This window comes from Eumetopias jubatus, unplaced genomic scaffold, assembly GCF_037043125.1.
Source record: "Eumetopias jubatus isolate StellerSeaLion01/CBP00866 unplaced genomic scaffold, mEumJub1_p1.0 scaffold_6, whole genome shotgun sequence".
In the NCBI taxonomy this organism is placed as follows: domain Eukaryota; kingdom Metazoa; phylum Chordata; class Mammalia; order Carnivora; family Otariidae; genus Eumetopias; species Eumetopias jubatus.
In genome coordinates, this window is record NW_028274812.1 from 9,353,273 (window position 1) to 9,374,174 (window position 20,902).

General features: G+C 47.2%; 1 protein-coding gene across 6 annotated transcripts in view; it reads right to left on the reverse strand.

The window, feature by feature from the left end:
* Positions 1-20,902, reverse strand: part of SYTL3 (synaptotagmin like 3) — an 89,013-nt gene that overhangs the window by 31,394 nt on the left and 36,717 nt on the right. For all 6 annotated transcript variants that reach the window (XM_028103301.2, XM_028103303.2, XM_028103299.2 and 3 more), the window contains 3 exons: positions 5,546-5,597; positions 4,051-4,120; positions 1,545-1,623 (listed from right to left, as the gene is read on the reverse strand). In XM_028103301.2, the coding sequence (XP_027959102.2) occupies positions 1,545-1,623; positions 4,051-4,120; positions 5,546-5,597 (201 nt within the window). The remainder of the gene's footprint in view (positions 1-1,544; positions 1,624-4,050; positions 4,121-5,545; positions 5,598-20,902) is intronic.

Genomic DNA, 20,902 nt, shown 5'->3' on the forward strand with positions numbered 1-20,902 from the left:
CATGAAGTACTAGAGCCTGAACAAGCAGGGAGGGGGTACAGGTTAAGGGGTTCGATCCATGTCTCGTGGCAGAGACTCAATGCTGCTCTGCTCTTTGGAACCCTCCACCCCGCCCCCGCCCAGGGATTAGCCTCAGCTCTCCACCTGGGTCTGCTGATTTATACAGATGGCATCATCATTATACTCAAGGTATTAAACTGGCAAGTCTCAAACGGGTGAGCCTGTCTCAGGCGGGGCTATGGGTACGTAAGCCACCCAAGCGTACCCGTGTGTGGGTCCCAGCATGCGTCGGAGGGTGTGTGACCTGGGACAAGATGAAACGTGTGTCCTGCCTCTCTGGGTGTCTGGCTGAGGGATTACCAGGTCAGAGTGAACGCTGAGGCAGGACTCCAGAATATGGCGGTGGGAGGGGATTCACAGAAGCCGCGTGGATTTGGGTAGAGGCTGTGCTTCTGGAAAGAGACGCTGAGAAATCTCGGCAAGAAGAGCGGCAGCAGGAACAGAGCCAGGGACTCAGAGTTCAGGCAGCTGTTACAGCTGGAAACCCACGTCCAAGGCTGGTGCACACGGAGGGCGGATGTTGTCTGAAAGCCAGGCAGACTAACGGGGTGACTTTAAACCTCCGAGCTCTGTTAGCAAGCAGGCGGCACGAAATTTGGCTGCTTCGTCATCTTTCTGAAGCAGAGGGGGACAGACTGTCTTGTGAGACAGTCACCTTTCTGCTTGTCTGAAAAGTGGTGCTTTGATTTGAGTTGTCACGAGGCAACTCAGAAGGGCTCGTGGGGAATACGGAGAACTAATTAAAATCAAGTAATAAGACTGTCTCAAGGCCAAGGGACAACACTGAGCCCATCCCTATGCACCGGCATGGGTAGAAGCCAAACAGAAGCACTGTGAAAGGGAGTGGGTGCCTGAGACCCCCTGCCCCCCGCCCCCAGGGACCGTCTCTCTGGGCACTTTTGCAGGCCTGCGCAGGGGCTATTCTCTGGGCTTTGCGGTTTAAGATCAACAGGGAAGAATATCTGAGGAGAAAGAACATTGAAAGAGGCAAGATTCTAAGCAGTGGTAGTTCTGGGTCCCTTGCATCTGCAAATCACATGATTACTGCCCATTGAAGAAGATAAATTGACCAAGACGGAAAGAAGAACGGACAAGCAGTTCCGTGCAAACGACAGACGCGGGGCCGTGCCTGGCGGGAGAGCTCCCTCCCAGACCTCATTCACTGGAGCTGTCCCACCCCCCTGTCTTTGTGGGGCCGTGGGAGAGCCTTCGGCACCTGCCCGCACTGGTCCGAGCCGACTCCTTCCCACCAAGCGCTGAGCTCTGCCGGGTTTGGGCAGCAGTGGGGGTAAACTAAGCCAGTCCAAGGGGCCGAAGGGGGTCTCCTCTACCCCCAGGAAACCAGAGGCCTGCTCTGCAGGTGGAGGGGTGAAGGGCTGGGGCTGTGGCTCTCCCCAGGAGCTGGAGACAGAGGTCTCCTTGGCCGGTGGGCCTGGCTGGCCTGGCTGGTGGTGGGGAGAACACACGGAGAGGCATCCACTTACTTTTCATGTGGGTGGTAACAGACAGAAACAAATTTTCCATGGATTTATTAAATCCTTTAAACTGACCAAGTTCCTGCAACTAAAACAGAGACAGAGGAGAGAGAATGAGAGTTATATTTGGAGACTCGTGTCTGCCCCAGCAGCCTGCAGGCTGCTGCCCCCCAAACACTGGCAGGTGTGAGCAGAGTGCATGGGCTCCAGGTGCGTGCAGGTGTGTGTGCGTGCATGTCTGGAGAGGGGAGGGCACTATCCTCTCAGGAGGGAGGGACCCTCTTACTCAGCTTCTTTCCTCTGAGGTTTGACACCCGCATTTCAGGAAAGGAGCATCAGCAATGGGGTTGACATGGTAACAACTGCATCCTAGGAATAATGACCGACATTTCTCTGGCTCAGACCGTGCTCGGGTAGACTCCCGCTTCCTTAGCCAGCTCTTGTATGACCCACCCCAACGCCACACAGAGCAGACGCCAACACGGCAAAGGGCACAGGACACAGTGGCCCATGGTGATACCAGGCTCAGAGCACCAGCCTGGAGCCAAGGAGTTAGTTCTACACCTCTAAGCAGGAGAGAGAAGAAAGAGGAAGCAAAAATGACAGAAAGGAGGTCACTTTCCCCTTCAAGTCCCATCCCTCCATCCCTCCCCCTCCCCATTCTTCCTTCCATCCACCCCTCCAACCCTCCATCCACCCCTCCGTCCATCCATCCCTCCATCCATACACCCCTCCAACCATCCATCCATCCACCCCTCCATCCATCCATCCACCCCTCCATCCATCCCTCCATCCATACACCCTTCCCTCCACCCCTCCATCCATCCATCCATCCCTCCATCCATACACCCTTCCATCCATCCATCCGCCATCCATCTATCCATCCATCCACCTGTCTATCCATCTGTCCATCCCTCCCTCCATCCTTCCATCTATCCATCTATCCATCCATTCCTCCATCCACCCATCCCTCCATCCATACACCCCTCCTCATCCACCTCTCCATCCATCCATCCACCCCTCTGTCCGTCCATCCCTCCATCCATGCACCCCTCCTCATCCACCTCTCCATCCATCCATCCACCCCTCTGTCCGTCCATCCCTCCATCCATGCACCCCTCCTCATCCACCCCTCCATCCATCCATACACCCCTCCGTCCATACACCTGTCCATCCATCCATCATCTATCCATCATCCATCCATCCATTTATCTGTCCAACCATCCATCCGTCCCTCCCTCCATCCTTCCAACCATCCCCTCCTCCATCTAACTATTCATCCCTCTCCCTCTCTCTACCCACTCTTCTCTCCCTCTATCCCTCCATCCAACCATCCCTCCCTCCATCAGTCCCTCCATCTACCTCTTCCTCCATCCATCCCTCCCTCCTTCCCTGCTTCCCTCCATCCCTCCCTCCTATCCCTCCCTCCCTACATCCCTCGATCCATCCATCCATCCCTCCATCCATCCATCGATCCAGGAAATATGTCTTAAGCACATCCCTGCTGGGATAACTTCAGAGAATTTAGAATCTCAAGGAGAAAGTGGAGCAGAATTTTGAAGGTCATTCCAGGGACTCAGTTTGCAACTGGAAAAGGAATAAATATACTCTTTCTCTCACTAGCATATGAACATGCCTTTCTATGTACAGATATAGTTACTCTCTTTAATTCACAGAATAATAATAATGAAAATAATCAAGACCATGTGTTTTCATGGTACTTTACAGTTTCTAAGTACCAGCACAGACATTATTTCATTAATTTCTCACACCAGCCTTGAGAAGCAAGCCAGAGGAGTATAACTATTTCCATCTCCCAAGTGGGAATCCAGGTAACTTCTCTAAGATGATACCACTAATTTCTGTGGACAGAAATGGTCCTGGCCTATTTTATGTTAGCATCTATAAATACTCAAAAGATACACACACACACACACACACACACACCCCAGGCACTCCCACACCTATGAATCACACATCTGTGAATCAACCTGTATTTATTTCTCTTTACATACCCAGAGACCCCTGACACACTGCAGCCTATTCAGACCCTCACACTCAAGAGTGCAGTGCACAGATAGGGAAGACAGCCAACAAAATTACAAGAGTAAAGTGGTAGGGGGTGGATGTAGGGCACAGGCAGGGATGTGGGGTGCAGGTGGCTATGTGGGGTGCAGGTGGGGACAGAGAGTGCAGGTGAGGACGTGGGGCACAGGCAGGGATGTGGAGCACAGGTAAGGATGTGGGGTACAGGTGAGAATGTGGGGTGCAAACAGAAGGTGAGTCATTGTTAATGCAGATGATCCCATGGCCCCCAAGGCATAGTGCGAGCACAGACACTGGGCAGGCCCAGCACTTCTGGCCTCCATTCTCTGCCTCCCTCCATGGCCTGCTTCTGCTACAGGTGGATTCCTTTGCTCCGACGACCTTGGTCCAAACTCTCAGACCCCCTTCTCCCTCTACCTCTCTCCCACTGCCCCTTCCCCAGGGAGGCAACACAGAACAGACACATTACCCTGTTTGAGCTGCTACTGCACTGGCTTTCGCTCAGAGGAGGTGGGGTAGGAGGAACCACAGAAATTTTGCTGCCAAGGAAAAATACAGGAATAAGAAACGGGTTATGAATGATCCAACTATTAGTCTTATAAATGCATGGGACTCGCCATCATCTTCTCATTCAAGTTCTCTGATTTTTTTTTTTTTTTTTTTTTTTTTTGCTTTCACTTCCTCATGTTTTGGAAGAGGATCCAGCGGCCCTGCATGGATCTGCTCCTCTAGGCAGGGTGTAATTTCCTGGTATCGGGATGTGGCAAATGAGCACCGAGCTGCCCCGTGGCCAAGGCTTGTGCGCCACGCGTGTTATCTAAAGTAGCCCGGCTGCTCCAGAGCCCAGACCAGGCACGTGTCCCCTGTGGCCGTGTGCGTTCTCTCAGCAGAAATCCCATCAGAAGTGCCCAAAACGCCGTGGATGCCAAAATCAAGCATGAGAGGAATCAGAAGTTGATGGGAGAGGGGCGCCCGGGTGGCTCAGTCAGTTAAGCGTCTGCCCGCAGCTCCGGTCATGATCCCAGGGTGTTGTGATGAGTCCCGCATCAGGTTCCCTGCTCAGCAGAGAGCCTGCTTCTCCCTCTGGCTCTCCCACCTGCTCATGCCTGCTCACTCATTCTCTCTCTTTCAAATAAATAAATAAAATCTTAAAAAAAAAAAAAAAGTTGATGGGGGAGTGAAAAAAAAAATGAAGTCCCAAGACTGGAAAATCTCATAATGGGCCTAAAAAAAGCTGGGTGGGGAGCTTTCAGTAATACTTTAATTTATTTGGTGCAATCAGGTGCGTGAATTGTTGCTAGCTCCAAGAGTGCTAGGTGTTTAGGATTTTGTATCAAGAAGTTAGATCTCTGGGCGCCTGGGTGGCTCAGTCAGTTAAGTGTCTGCCTTCAGCTCAGGTCATGATCCCGGGGTCCTGGGATCGAGCACCTCCGGCTCCTTGCCCAGCAGGGAGCCTGCTTCTCCCTCTCCCCTCCTTGTGCTCTCTCTCTCTCTCTCTCTCTCAAATAAATAAATAAAATCTTAAAAAAAAAAAAAAAGAAGTTAGCATCTCACAGACCATGCCTCACTGCTGCCAATTTTATTCCATGGATGTCTGAGGTGTCAGGCCCCAGGCATGATGCTGGAGATACGAATGATTCATAAAAGCAAATGCCTGGTTTAGAATTTCATTTAAAATGCCCTCAAAAATAATATTTCATTTTCATACCACATTTCAGGAGAATTTAGGAAATAAAACCTTTAGTGAGAAAATGCTCTGCTAGCTCCCAAGAAGGCCCTTCATTAAGAATCTGGAAAGGTCTCTGTTTCAATCTTTTCCAGGCACTTTATCATTTAAAAAAAAAAAAAAGCCACATTCCAGAGCAGCCACGTCCTAAAGTCAAGAGATCTAGAAGTTCTTTCAGTGTCCTTTGTTCCCCAGGCCAGGGGAGGGCCAGCACGGTCTGCCCTAGAACAGCACTCACCTCAGTTCCTGATAAGATTGCAAGAGCTTTGCTCCGGCTGTCCCGTGTTTGCCTGGAAGAGATATCGGCAAAGGTCATTCATTAGTAAGAAGACAACCTTGGTGATGCAAACACAGGAAGCAATCAATTAAAATTATTATTTTTCTAATACCACTTCTTGCAATTAAAAAGTAAAAGACCATCTTGGGGTGATAGAAATGCTCTGAAGTTCAACTGTGCTGATGGTCACACAACTCCGTAAATTTGCTAAAAACAATTAAATTATATAATATGTTAAAAAACAGATGATGTTTATGCTCTATAAACTACATCCCACAAAAGTTGTTAAAAATGCAGACATAAACACATACATACACATAATTGCTGGGAACGACTGCTTTTATTAAGAGTTGACGTAGGGTTAGATTTTCTAAATCTGGAAAATCTGAAAAGCAGTCCAAGCTTCCAAGCTTCCATTTGTCCTTTGGAAACATTTAATAATAGCATGACTATATTCCTTTAAACATTCCTTGTTATGGGGATTAAATTAATCTGTTAAAAAATGTAATCTTCTTATTTCTAGTTATAGAGGCTAATCATTTCCTAAATAAGACTGCTTCTGATATAGTACTCTTTTTGTTTCAAGGCAAGGGGATTTTATGATGTATTAAGACCCCAAAAATAGAACGCTCCATAGTTCTGTGAACACAATGTTTCCTGGCCCAGTGCATAGGAAGAGGGTAGTCTGCCCAGCCGGCCTCCACCCTGCCTGACACAGGGCTGGGAACCACCAAGCCTGCCATGCTGTCTAGCTCCCGCCGGGGTGTGTGTGAAGGTTTTAATCCACCCCCAAGAAAGACTTACATACATATTCACATCACCTCCATCAGATGAGAAGCAGGGCAGGGAGGACTTGGGGGGTGGGGGGTGGCGGGAGGCAAGCGACTCTGATATCAAGGACCGAACCCTAAAGCCAGGAGGAAGCTGACCCCCAGGGGAGGGGCTCCTAACTGGAGCCGACCTCAGGGAGTGTGTGAGCCCCGAACTCACAGGTCAAACTCCGAGTCTCCCTGTCTGTGTGCATTTGGGGGCGGGGGTCGATGATGGTGTTCACCAGATTCTCGAAGGCATCCGCGAGCCCTCCCCCGACCCCACTAATGCTTCTCTAAGGCCGATGGGAAAGGCAGCCCCACAGGCCGAGAGCTGCACCCCAGAATCGGCCTGTAACGATGAAAGCCCATACCCGCAGGAGCCACTGGAAAGAAAACCGCGAGGCCAGAAGAACAAGAGAACGACCCTAACTGCTTCGCGGTCGGTTGTCATGAAAGCAGAGAAAAACAAGGCAAAGAAAAAGAAAAACTAGAGACACTGTGTATCCAGGGTGTCCTGGGGGAAAAGGCAGACCCCACCAGGGGACAGCGAGTTCGGAGCCCTCCTGGGGGTCGGCGGGTGCGCTCACCGCTCACCGCGGCTTGTGGCTCCCTTCCCGCCCACCTGTCTGCTCAGACAGACGCTCAGCATCTTGTCCCTGGATTGTGGTGACAGTGTCCCCAAGGCACAGCCACCAGTCGCAGCGCACCCCCCCCCCGCCCCATCGATGCTATCGTTCTACTGCCTAAAGCTCTTCAGTGACCCCTTACTGCCATTGCCCAAAGTCCAAGCCCCACGCAGCATCCCGGGGCCTCCACATGCGCCCCTGGGCCCCCCTCTCCGGCCCAGCTTCCCTGCCTGCATAGACATTGTCTACTTACTCCCACTTACCCCACCTCACCTCCTAGCGCCCACTGCCTGGGCATTTCTACCTCAGGCCCCTACTTCCATCTTCAACTTCAGCTTAGTCCCCCCGACACCCCATTTCTCTATACCCCTCCTGAGGTCCCAGCGAAGGCCTGGCCACAAACGGCTCTCTGCTGCCCCCTGCTGGCCGCTTCGGGCCTGGCAGGCCGCGCTGTGGGCTCCGCAAACCCCCTCCACAGAGACAAGTATTCTGGGCTCTACACAGTCTCTGTCCTCTGCCGCTGTGACAGCAGCCATACACAGTATTAGGGTCGCTGGAGGGGACGCGGGGGGATGGGGTACCTGGGTGATGGGCACGGGGGAGGGCACGTGACAGAATGCACACTGCGGGTTACGGGCCGCTGATGAATCCCCCAACTCCACCTCTGAAACTAGGAACACACTATATGTTAGTTAACTGAATTTAAATAAAATTTTTAAATAAAATTAAAAAAATAAAGAGTGGGCATGTCTGTGCCCCAGTAAAACTTGACGGACCTTGAAATTTGAATTTCATGGCTTTTTTATAGGTTACAGCTATTTTGACAATTCCAAATTGTAAAACTCATTCTTAACTCACAGGACATACAAAAATAGGCAGAAGGACAGGTTTGGCCCTCGGGTCCTACTGCACCCCCATATCGTTGCTACTCCAAGTGTGGGCTGCGCGGCCCGCTGCCGTCCCAGCTGGGAGCCTGTCAACAATGCAGAGTCCTGGGCCCAGCCCCGCTGCATGGAATCAAGGGCCGTTCGCTGAAGTTTGGGAAGTGCTGCCCTGTTTATGGAATTTCCATGTTGCTTCCTCCTCTATTCCCTCACTTGTTTCCTATCAGAGGCTTCCTTCAAAAGCACTACTGACTTTTGGTTAACATAACAAGGCACGTTAACAGGGGCACCTGGGTGGCTCAGCCCTGGGCTCGGACTGTTGATCTCAGCTCAGGTCACCAACTCAGGGTTGTGGGACTGAGCCCCACATTGGGCTCCACACTCAGCACAGAGTCTGCTTGAGATTCTCTCCCTCCACCTCTCCTCCCCCTGCTCCATCTCACGCTCTCTCTCTCTGAAAAAAAAATAAAAAAAAAAAAAATAACCATGCATGTAACCACGGGGAGGAAACGCGCAGAAAAGGATGCCCTCCCAGGCGTCCTGAGAGGCAGGGTGTCTGAAGCAGGGGCCTCGCTCTGCCACTCTGGCTGCCTCGTTGGGCCAGACGCTCGGCGGAGGAGCGGCTGTAGGTCGGCAGAGTCCAGGCTTCCAGCGCACGTTGAGAAGGCGCGACCGCCGTTGATCAGCAGCTGACTGCGCTGCGCCGGGCCCAGGGCTCAATGTGCCTTTGCTTCGTGGGTTGTTTCCAGGTGTCGTCTCAATTTTATCAACGAAAACCGAGGCTTGGGGACATTTTGTAATGACAAAATACATACAAATGACAAAGCTGCCTTTCGCACCATGACTTGCCTACGAAGCTGGACACACACAAGTTAGGTGGGGAGCGGCGACTGGTACGCGGGGGTCTCCCATTCTCTCTACTTTCCTCACGAGGGAAAATGTTCAAAATAAAAAGCAAGGGGAGAAACAACCACTTATAAACCAATGGCCAATGCCCGGAAAATGCTGAGATTCTTCATTTTAGACATGCTTTCTATTTGTTCTGTGTATCTCAGGCCGCGTAAATCAAGGGACCAAGCCTGTGCGCTGGGATTGGGGCATCCACCCCTGGGTGTGAGCACTGTCCCTGCCCCTGTCGGGCTCCCCTTTCTCTCCTAGCCTACCCCCTCCTCCCTACAACACCCCTCTCCAGGGCACAGGAGATACCGTCCTTGGCTTGCAGCTCCCTGTCTACGTGGATACAACAGACAAGTTGTTCTGTGAATGAACTTCCTTGACCGGCATCCAAGGCTGCTATGCGTTGAGTTGTATCCCCTGAAAAGACATGTTGAAGTCCTAATCTTTCTTTTTTTTTACAATTTATTTATTTATTTTAGAGGGGGGAGGGACAGAGGGAGAGAATCTCAAGCAGACTCCCCGCCGAGCACGGAGTTAGACATAGGGCTCAATCCCACAACCCTGAGATCATGATCTGAGCCAAAATCAAGAGTCAGACGCTTAACCGACTGAGCCACCTGGGTGCCCTGAAGTCCTAATCTTTAGCACCTGTGACTGTGACCTTATTTGGAGAGTCTTGGCAGAGCAAGCTGAGGGGAGGTCGTTGGGATGGGCCCTAACATAATATGACTGGTGTCCTTATAAAAAGGGAAAACCTGGACACAGAGGTAGACATGCACACAGGGGAGAGGACATGAACACGGCCATGTGACAACAGAAGCAGAGACTGGAGTGATGTGTCCACAAGCCAACGGTTGCCAAGGATGACAGAGAACCAACTGAAGCTACGAGAGGCAGGAAAGACCCTCCCCTGGTGCTGGCAGGGGCAGCGTGGTCCCCCTGACCCTGGATTTTGGACTTGCAGCCCCCAGAACAGTGAGACAGCAACACACTTCCGCTGGTTGGAGCCACCAGTACTTTCCAGGGCTAGTTCCACCAGCCCCACGAAAGGACCCACAGGGTCCTCTGTGCTTCAGTCCCTGCATGCCTCTCCAGGGTCTCCTTCCGCCATTCAGAGTATGTACCCCCGTCCCATTCGGAGGTGCTGGTAAAGATGCCCGGTGCCCACTAGACTCTCCTCTTCCATGCTCCTTGCTCATGTGCCTCCACACCACTGCACCAGTGGTTTATCCTCCGGGACCCGAGCCTGTCCTCACACGCTGCCGTGCACACTTCTCTACCAGTCCTCTGGCTTCGCTGTCATTGTGTGCATCTGTGTTGGTCTCCCCGACCAGGTGGAGAGCACCCCGAGGACACAGGTCTTCTCTTACGCCTGTTGGTGTCGCCAGCACCAGCAGAGAGTATGTCGTGCGGGGGTGGGGGTTATAAATACAACAGCAGCAACCAGAACTATTTTAACACAAAGCATTACTGCCTCGTTTGAACTATATGACCAAGTATGTATGGAAAGGTCATCGGGGCGCCTGGTGGCGCAGTCGGTTAAGCGTCCGACTCTGTGATTTCGGCACAGGTCGTGATCTCAGGGTCGGGAGATCGAGCCCCACGTAAGGCTGTGTGCTCAGCAGGGAGTCTGCTTCAGATTCTCTCTCCCTCTGCCCCTCCCCACTTCTCGTGCTTGTTCGCGCTCTAAAATAAATAAATAAATCTTTAAAAAAAAAAAAAAAGAACGTCACATTTTTTAATGACCTGGCTTACATGTGACTCACCTGTTCATTCACATCCACCGTGTCAAAAGCATGGGAGCACTTCATAGAGCTAAGGAAGACACAAGCTCTGCTCACACCCAGGAGCTCCCGGTCCTGTACAGATCCGTGCACACCACAGAACACAGCTGTGGTTTCTAGATCCAACACCCATCCTGCATCTGGCACACACATGTCTGTGACAAGTCATTATCTATCTATGGACTACTTCTCGATCGAAAAAGAATAGGGATGAGGTATCTCATTTCAGGCGCTCACAAAAACTCCTATAGAATGGATGCTCGTCTTAGCCAGGCTCCATTGTCACACCAGGCAAGCACACTCACTGCAACCTACCAGTGCCCTGGATGACAGGCCCTGCTACCTGGACTCTTCCCACTCGGGTGACACGGGCCCAGAGCAGCCTCTGTGGGATGCCTCGTGCAACGCAGCCAACCCGGCAAATCACCTTGTCCGGTGGCCAAGCAGGCTCATGTCCTGAACTCTGGGATCTGTGTGTTATTCTTCTTCCAAGACATCACCATTAACTTCCCCTGCTAGACAGTGAGGTCCCACAGCAACCCTTTGTTAGAGAAGTCCTACACAACCGTACAGCCATGTGGGATCCAGCTGGGGAGCTAACAGACCACCAAACAGGAGGGTGGCCTGACCCAGAACCACCTCTCTGCTGCTGCCCCTGGAGGGGAAGCAGCATCCCAGGTAGGAAACCACACTCTAGAATTCCAGGTGTGACCCAAAGCAAAAGATGGGTGGGGTGACCCCACATAGAGCCTCCCTGCGAACAATGCAAACATGCCCCTTCCTTAAGATAATTTTGTCTACCCCTAGGAGTTGGTTGTAATATATGGATTTTGTTAGAGCAACACAGTTTGCTGATTCTTCCAGAAAAATCATCATAATAAACACACAAGTCTCGGATATCAGTGATGTGAACTGTGCCCTCTGAGCGGTGGCTCCCTAGTACAGTGCTCAACCTGCTCAACTGTATGTGACAGTCCTAATAGTTGGTCCACACTGGCGCTTGAGTATCCTCGAAATTCTAGAAAAGATGAATAAAACCAGAAGTTGAAAATAAATCAATCAATCAAACCAGGATTTGCAGGGGGTATTGGACAATTATGGTGTGTTTTAGGACTTTTTTCTTTAATAGGAAAGAAAAAAATCCCTAGAACAATAAAGTTTTAAACCAATTTTTTTTGGCTCCCATATATAAAATGGAAAATGTCTCAAAAAATTGGACCTAGAAATCCCTCAGCATATAATCATCATATCCTGTCATAAATGGTTTTGGAGTGGATTCCAGAGCCATTTTTAAGTATATTTTAGTCCTTAGAGAAGCTCTGAGCTTAAATAGCAGTGGGGCTAAGGCACTGCCCCAAGATGAAAGAAGATAAAGCACACAACCGTGAATCAGCAACTAATGCCTTCCAGGAGAACAAAAATTAATAATAGTCGATTTATAATCCTGTTGGCAGAAAATATCTCTCAGCCAGTGCCCTTCTGCCATGAGACATTACTCTTCTGCTTAGTCACAGGAGAGAAAAATAATTTTTTCTCCTTAATTAAGCTCCCTATATTCTATCAGCAGAAATTCTGGATGGCTTCCATGTTAATAATAGTCACCAGGAGCTGGGCAGTAACTCTTCCACAAAGATACACCTAGGGCTGACAAAACAAGCAGCCAGGTTTGTTGAGGACCTGGGGACAACAAAATATAGACTGCCTTCCCACGTCCTTTGATTTTCTCTAAAAATTGAATGTAGGGTTTAGGAGTTCTCTTTCCTAAAGAATTTGGATATTAATCCCTTATCAGATATGTGATTTGCAAATATCTTCTTCCCTTCCATGGGTCGCCTTTTTACTCTGTTGACAGTGTCCTTTGATGCACAAGCTTTTCATTTTGATGTAGCCTCATTTGCCCATTTTCCTTCTGGTGCCTGTGCCTTTGGCATCACATCTAAGAAATCATCGTCAAAGCCAATGTCATCTTTCCCTCTGTGTTTTTCTTCTAAGAGCTTTATAGTTTTAGGTCTGTTGTCCATTTTGAGTCAATTTCTTTCATCTGTGAATATCCAGTTTTCCTGGCACCATTTATTAAAAAGACTGATCCTTCCCCCTTGAATATTGGCACCCTTGTTCAAAGTCATTTGACCACATATGCAAGAGTTTCTTCTGGGTTTTCTAGGCCATTCCATTGGTCTCTCTGCCTGCTCCTATGCCTATGCCACACCATTTGGATTATTGTAGCTTTGTAGTAAGTTTGGAAATCGGGAAGTGTGAGTCTCCTGGATTTCTTCTTCTTTATCAAGAAACAAACAAAATAACCCAATTTTTAAAATGGACATGGGACTTCAATAGAAAAGAAAATATACAAATGGCCAATAAGTATATGAAAAGATGTTCGGCATCACTAATCATTAGGGAAATGCAAATGGAAACCCCAATGATACAGCCATTATGGAAAACAGTGTGGAGACTCCTCCAAAAAAATTAAAAATGGAACTACCATATGATCTAGCAATCCCACACTGGGCATACATCCGAAGGAGATGAAATAACTATCAAAGACACAGCTGCACTCCCATGTTCACGGCAACATTGTTCACGCTAGCCAAGACATGGAAACAATCTAGGTGTCCTTCAACTGATGAATGGTTAAAGAAAATGTGGTATATATTAGAAAGGAATATTGGGGCACCTGGGTGGCTCAGTTGGTTGAGCGTCTGCCTTCGGCTGAGGTCATGATCCCAGGGTCCTGGGATCGAGTCCCACATCGGGCTCCCTGCTCAGCGGGGAGTCTGCTTCTCCTTTTACCCCTCCCCCTGCTCGTGCTCTCACTCTCTCTCATGCTCTCTCTCTCAAATTAAAAAAAAAATTAAAAATATTTTTTAAAGGGAATATTATTTAGCCATAAAAAGGAAGAAATCCTGCCATTTGCAACAACATGGATGGACCTTGAAGGCATTATGTTAAGTGAATAAGTCAGGCAGAAAAAGACAAACACTGTATGATGTCACTTATATGTGGAATCTAAAAACACCGAACTCAGAACAGAGAGTAGAATAGGAGTTACCAGGGGTTGGGGGCAGGGGAAATGGGGAGATATTGGTCAAAGGGTACAGACTTTCAGTTATAAGATGAATAAGTTCTGGGAATCTAATATATAGTCACATGGTGATCACAGTTAGCCATACTGTATTGTGACTTATGAGTTGTTATGAGAGCAGACTGTTAATGTTCTCGCCATAACAATGGCAAAATGATAATTGTGTGAGGTGAAAGATGTGTTAATAAACCTTATGTGGTAAATTTTTTGCAATACTTGTGTGTATCAAATCATCAAAACAAAATCCATACACAAAACAGAATAAGTGTCAGGCTAGTAGATGCCTAATAAATACTGAGGGAATGAGTTAAAACAAAAAAAACACACACAATGAAATACTACTCCATGCCCATTAGAATGGCTATTATTAAAAAAAAAAAAAAAAAAAAAACAGAAAATAACAAGTACCCACATGGATACGGAGAAACTGGAACCCTGCACGTTGCTCGTGGAACATAAAATGGGCGGCTGCTGCAGAAAACAGTATGGTGGTCACTCAAGACATGAAACACAGAATTACCACGTGACCCAGCAATGCCACGTCTGGGTATAAACACAAAAGAACTGACAGCAGGAACTTAAACAGGTATTTGCACGCCCATGTTCATGGCCACATTGGCCATGACAGCCAAAATGTGGAAACCACCCAAGTACCCCCACCCCCGGGGGAGGAAAGGAGAAACAAAATGCAGTAGATACACACAATGGAATTTCATTTGGTCTTAAAAAGGAAGAAAGTTCTGACACATGCTACCACATGGTTGGACCCTGAAGACATCATAAGTGAAATAAGAAAGACATGAAAGGACGAATGGACTATGTTTCCACTTACACGGGGTACCTAGCGTGGTCCCCCTCATAGAGCCAGAAAGCAGAATGGCAGTCACCGGGGCTGGCTGGGAGGGAGGACTGGACAGTTAGTGTTTAATGGCAAAGAGAGATTCGGCTTTGCGAGATGAAAAAGTCCTGGAGACGGATGGTGGTGATGGTTGCACAACACTGTGAACGTGCTTGGTGCGGCTGAACTCTACACTCACAAATGGTTAAAATGGTGAATTTTATGGTATGTCTATTCTACTGCAATAAAATGATGAGCATGGAGTTCTTAAATACGAAATGATTTCTCAATTAAATATGTAGGGGTCTAGTCTTTTCAAAAAATATTCTTCACGCAAGGATAGCGTAACGTCCAATGGTCAAGATACTCCCTAGAAACTACCCTAATCAATAATGTGGTCTCAACATATGAACACACGAATTCTTAACTCAGAAATACTATTCAGTTCAATGATTTTACCTTGGTTTCCCATTCTGTTCATAAACAGGGAAATTCTGATGTTCACCAAAACGCCATCACATTACCTGCCTATCACACAGAGCTGGGGCCAGCAACTTTCTGCAAAGGGTCAAATTGAAAAAGTGTAGGCTTTGCCAGACATATGATCTCTGTTGCAACCGCTCGACCATTGTACTACAAAGTTGGCCATAGACAGAAAGGAGCGAGCATGGCTGTGTTCCAATAAAACTTTATATAAACAGCTGGTGGGCCACATTTGGGCTGCGTGCTGTAGTTTGTCAACCCCCAACAGAGCAGAAAGTATTAACTAAAATAAAATACTGACTAGCCTAATAACTAGCCCATGTAATCACGGTTTCCCTTCCATGTTAAAAGCAATGGATCAATGTAGGGAGGTAGTCATGATAACTCAGGACCAAGAATGTAAACTGCCGAGGGTGGCCTCATCCCCGAGGGCTGTGGAGAGGGTGCAGAGGACAGTGCTAGAGGCAGAGATGCAGAAATGGTCCAGGTCGGAACGCCGGCACTCAGAAAGCGGCAGGGATAGTCTAGCGGCCGGGGGGGGGGGGGCATCTGAGATAGAACACGGGGAAAAATAGATCTGGGTTGAGTTGATGTATTCAAAGCACCTTGGACAATCTAAACAATTCAATTTTTGAGTTGCTACTGTGAACTAAGCCAAAGGCATCATGAAATCAAAGATGGCTACACTCAAGAACCTGCCTTCAGAAGACTATTACCTAGAAACACTGGGTGAGAATCAAAGGTTTGAAGGGTCCTGGGATCGAGCCCCGCATCATGCTCCCTGCTCAGCTGGGGAGTCTGCTTCTCCCTCTCCCACTCCCCCTGCTAGTGTTGCCTCTTTCACTGTGTCTCTCTCTGTTAAATAAATAAATAAAATATTTTTTTTAAAAAAAAGAAGCTATATTAAGGTACAGCCTTACTAAATTATTTTATTTCCCAATTACTAACCACGGAGTGAAAGTCACAACAGATTGTTTTATATATAACATTTAACCCTTCTGAAACTTGAAAAAATATTAGTACTCAGAGTATTAGTATTGTCATCTTTCTGCTCTTAAACTCAAATATCAAGCAATAAAATGTCATGGTTGTCAAATAAATAAATAAAATTTTTTAAAAAAAATGTCGGTTGTAAAAAAAAACAAAAAACAAAAGCAAAAAAAAAAAAAAGTAAAAGATGCATTTACAGCAAGGAGCCAGAAGAGGGCACTATCTTTATAAGCTTAGCAGATGCCAAAAAAATAAGATTGGTTTTCAGTTTTAGTTCTCTAAGTTATTAGTGATCTAGAAAAGTGTCATCATAATTGTTTATTATATTTGCTACTTTACCAGTGGCTCTCAAAGTTAAAATGCATAAAAAATTATTTGGGGACTTGTTAAATACACACTCTTGAGTCACGGTCCCACAGAGTAGGGAACTTTGAATTTGAAACAGCTTGCAGCTGATCCTGGAGCCGGGTTCCCAGAAGCCACAGTCAAAACCCTAGGCGCAGAGATGGCCAACTGCCCGAGGGTGGAGGGGCAGGAGGTGATTATACCAGATGGCTCGGTAGCTAGCTGACTACAGGACGCTGCCGACCCTACGAAGGTCTGTATGTTTTGATCGTTCTGATGCATCCCAGATGAACCACAACCACGGCATACAAGGAATTATTTTAAGATAACTAAATAGCAAATTATAAAATTTTAGAGGGGAACAAAAGCCAGTCTATAATCAGAAAAAAAAATTTAAGAAAAGCAAAATACTTAAAATATTTTTTGTATCATCTACGTGCAAAATAAAAAATTGGAGCTCATCTTTTCTTGTTTTTAAATCTTTTTAAGGGTTGGAAAAGTAGCCCAACAAACTGCTACAATTAATACCTATTATACTTCATTGGATTATTACTTACACTTTATCTACTTTCAAGGAAATTTGGGGAGAATTTACCTTAAATGGCACACATCCAATAGAACCATTAAAATAGGCATATAAAAAGGAAATGGGGTGACAGAGAGCATAATGATTCTTGGAATTCCTTAAACCGAACATTAAATTTGGCTCTAGGTTTCTGGATGCTAAAAAGGAAAAGAACTCTCTACAGAGAACATCACCTTGCGTCTCCAAACAGCTCCATCCTTACTCGCTTCATTCATTCACTCATTCACTCATTTACTCAGAGCTCCAACCCTCAAAGAATTCTACAGGAAAAGTTAGGGTTGACTGTATATACCCAAGAAAAAACTTCTTCTGTCAAAAAACATAATGACATAGACGGAGCTAACAGGACAGAAAAGAGCAAAGAGCCTTAACATATAAAGAACTTCTGCAGAAGTTCAAACAGGTGGGAAATATTCAACCCCACTAGGAATTAGATGAATTCAAATGAAAACGACAGGAAACCATTTCAGACTACCAGTGTGGTTTTATCAAGCTGATACAGTTTGGATTGTTTTTAAGAACAATTCCTTTTTTTTTTTTCCTAAAGATTTTATTTATTTATTTGACAGAGAGAGACACAGCGAGAGAGGGAACACAAGCAGGGGGAGTGGGAGAGGGAGAAGCGGGCTTCCCGCAGAGCAGGGAGCCCGATGCGGGGCTCGATCCCAGGACCCTGGGATCATGACCTGAGCCGAAGGCAGATGCCTAACAACTGAGCCACCCAGGCGCCAGCCAAGAACAATTCCTACTGGTAAGGAGGGTACACCCTTCCCCGGGGCAATGTTCCTAACCTCTCATTTTATCCTTCTCTTTCTAGAAATATTCAGAGATGTGCCAAAGATTTATCCAAAAAGATGTCCATTGCACTTGTATTTATTATTTTAATAATATTATAAATTCCCCAAAATGTAACAGCAAAACCGGAAGTTCCCTCACTGTACCACAATGGTGATTTGGTTCGGTAAATGAAGTCACATTCCAATGTTGGAATGAGATGCAGTCATCAGAAAGTATGTAGTTGACGATGGATAAGAATATGGAAAGATGTTCTTTGTAAATTATTATGTGAAGAAATAGTATAAAACTGTATATACAATTTGATCCCAATTATGTAAGTCTATTAGCTTGGCTCATATAAAATTGCCTTCATTCAATAATTTTTACCTAAAAACATCAATTTCTTAATGGTTTAATCTCAATACTTTTGCAAATGTGTGTGTGTAGATATGTGTGTAACTGTGTATATTTGTATATACACACACACACACATACATGCATATACCCTCACAAACATAGATATATTGATTCACCAAAGAACAGATATGATGTATGATGTACACCAAAATGTTAACGAAAGTTTTCAGGGTGAAGTCATTGTCTTTTAAACATTGTTTGTTATGCTTTTCTTCACTTCTCAATTTTGTAAATGAATATATATCGCTTTTACATTCAGAACAAATGTAATTTGAAATCCTGTTTCAAGGGATAGGAGTTCGTGGTGGCCAGGGTGTTGGGGGGACAGCTCACGTACCCTGCCCAGGGTGGGGTAAATGAGCACACACTTCCTGAGGGTAATTTGGCGAAACACGTCAAAGCCTTTCAAGTGTTCACACATTTGACCAGTCCTTCTTCTTAGAATCTCTCCAAAGGAAATAACCAGAGATGCCAAGATACCTGTACAGGATGTTTATCACAGAGTTATCTGTGGTATGACATTTTGAATACAATAATATACTCCCTGACAAGAGGGAACAGGTTGAATAAAAGACAATGCAGCCATCTGATGTATTTTATGCAGGGTCAGTATATGTTGGAACAACTCTTAATAGCATAAGAAAATGTCTGAGCTGTATTGAATTTTAAAAGCAAGATTAAAATCTATATATAGTCTGATCATAAATCTGTTCAAAAAAATCTCTAAGTCTGGGGGCGCCTGGCTGGCTCAGTCAGAGAAGCATGCAACTCTTGACCTTAGGGTTGAAAGTGTGAGTCCCATGTTTTGGGTGTAGAGACTACTTAAAAATAAAATCTTTATAAAAAGAAATGTAAGTCTGTATGTGCACACACATGCATAGCATCACCTAGAGAGAAGACTGGAAGAGTGTGTGTGTGCACAATTAACAGTAGTTTGTTGAGTGGAGGGATTTTTATTGCCTTCTGTACACCGTTCTGAATTTCCCAAATATTCTACAAAAAGTATGCATTACTTCTATAATCAGAAAATGAACAACTTTTTTTTAAAGAGAAAAGAAAGTTCCCTCTTCACAAAATGGAGGATGGAGTATGGGGGAAGCAGGTGGACTCGTAGGAGCCAGCTAGGAGCTCCTGCATTAGACGTGGGTTTGAAGAGCAGGGGAAAGGTTCAAGATACCGGGGAGGCAGAAAGGTCAGGATTTGCTGACTGACTGGATGCCAGGAGGGAGTCAGGTATGAGTCTCAGGTGCGTGGATTACGATAAGGAATACAGGCTACGGTAGCCAGCTTCTGACGGGCTCCAGCGCCCCTTGCCTCCTGATCCACCCTGTACCGTCCCTCCCACCCTGAAAAGAGCAGACCTGTGTCACCACCGGATAGAGCACAAATGACAAGGTGTGCTTTGTGAAGCCGGGGCATAAAAGAGATTGACAGAAAGTAGGATAGAAGTTCCTAGGAGTTCTGGGGAGGTGAGGGCAGGGGAGACTGTGGGAGGATGAAGTCCTAAGGATGGATGGTGGTGATGGTTATACAACAATGTGAATGCCCTTAATACCACTGAACCGTACGGTTAAAAATGGTTAAAATGGTAAGTTTTAGGTCGTGTATGTTTTACCATGATAAAATTTTTTTAATATAAAAAAGGTAGGGCTCTGCCTTGTCTCTCACGCCAGTGCCCTGGGGGAAGCCAGCCACCACGGGGTGAGCACACTCAGGCGGCCCTGCCAGAGGCGGGGGTGTGGGGGAACCCAGGCCTGCGGCCATCAGCACCATGAGCACACCAGGTCTGTGCATGAGCCCCTCAGAAAGCAGATCCTCCAGCCCCGTCAGCTGAAGACAGAAACCATATAAGATAATACTGATTGTTTTAACATTTGGAGGCATTTGTTATCCAGCAATAGAAAGAGGCACAGATTTGAGCCATCTGGTACTCTTTGGCGTTTCGTACCACCGTCTCGTTTCTCCGGCTTCCGATGAGGATGTGGAAGGCTGGAAAGACCCACATTCCCAGCATTACAACAAACACTAGGTAACGCGCAGAATCGCAGTCTCCGGCGCAGCGGCGAGCAGGGCTTGCGGCGGGCTCCGCACCGGGCCCACCAGGGGGCGCCAGAGAGACCGGAAGGCAGGAGGTTCCGGAGCACATCCGCCCAGCCCCGGAACCGAGGGGTCCGCTTCCTGCGGTAACCACGTCAGGGCTTCCCACAGGCCTCCGTTTTTGCCTCTCTTCCTCCAGTAATACCTGTTTCACCAGTTCCCTAAATTAAATCCTCTGTGCTCAAATCCCCACGTGGTTTCTGTTTTCCTGACTGGCCCTCAGCGGATACAGCCCGTGGACCAGAGCCCACTCAGTTACTGTACCAGCACCAGCTTGTCTGGTGGGGGCACAGGTGTAAGCAAGGGGGTTCCCACCTGCCCGGGCGAACCATCACCCCGACGGCCCTTCCCAGCTCCTCGCCTGCCAACCTCCGCCCCCCCACCCGAGCTTCGGCTCACACGCGTGCTCCCCCAGCTCGGTACTTTCCCTGGTCTCTCCCTGCCTTTTGAGCCCAACTCGCCTAAAATTGGACAGTAAGAAAATGGGACACCTCAGCATGTGAGGAAGCAAGTGCAGAGGAGGAAGGAATTTGTTTTTTCTTTGTTGTTGTTTGTTTCTTTTATACCTTGGGAGAGACAGTACGAGAAAAGGATTTCTTTTCTTTTTTTTAAGATTTTATTTATTTATTTGACAGAGAGAGACAGGGAGAGCAGGAACACAAGCAGGGGGAGTGGGAGAGGGAGAAGCAGGCTTCCC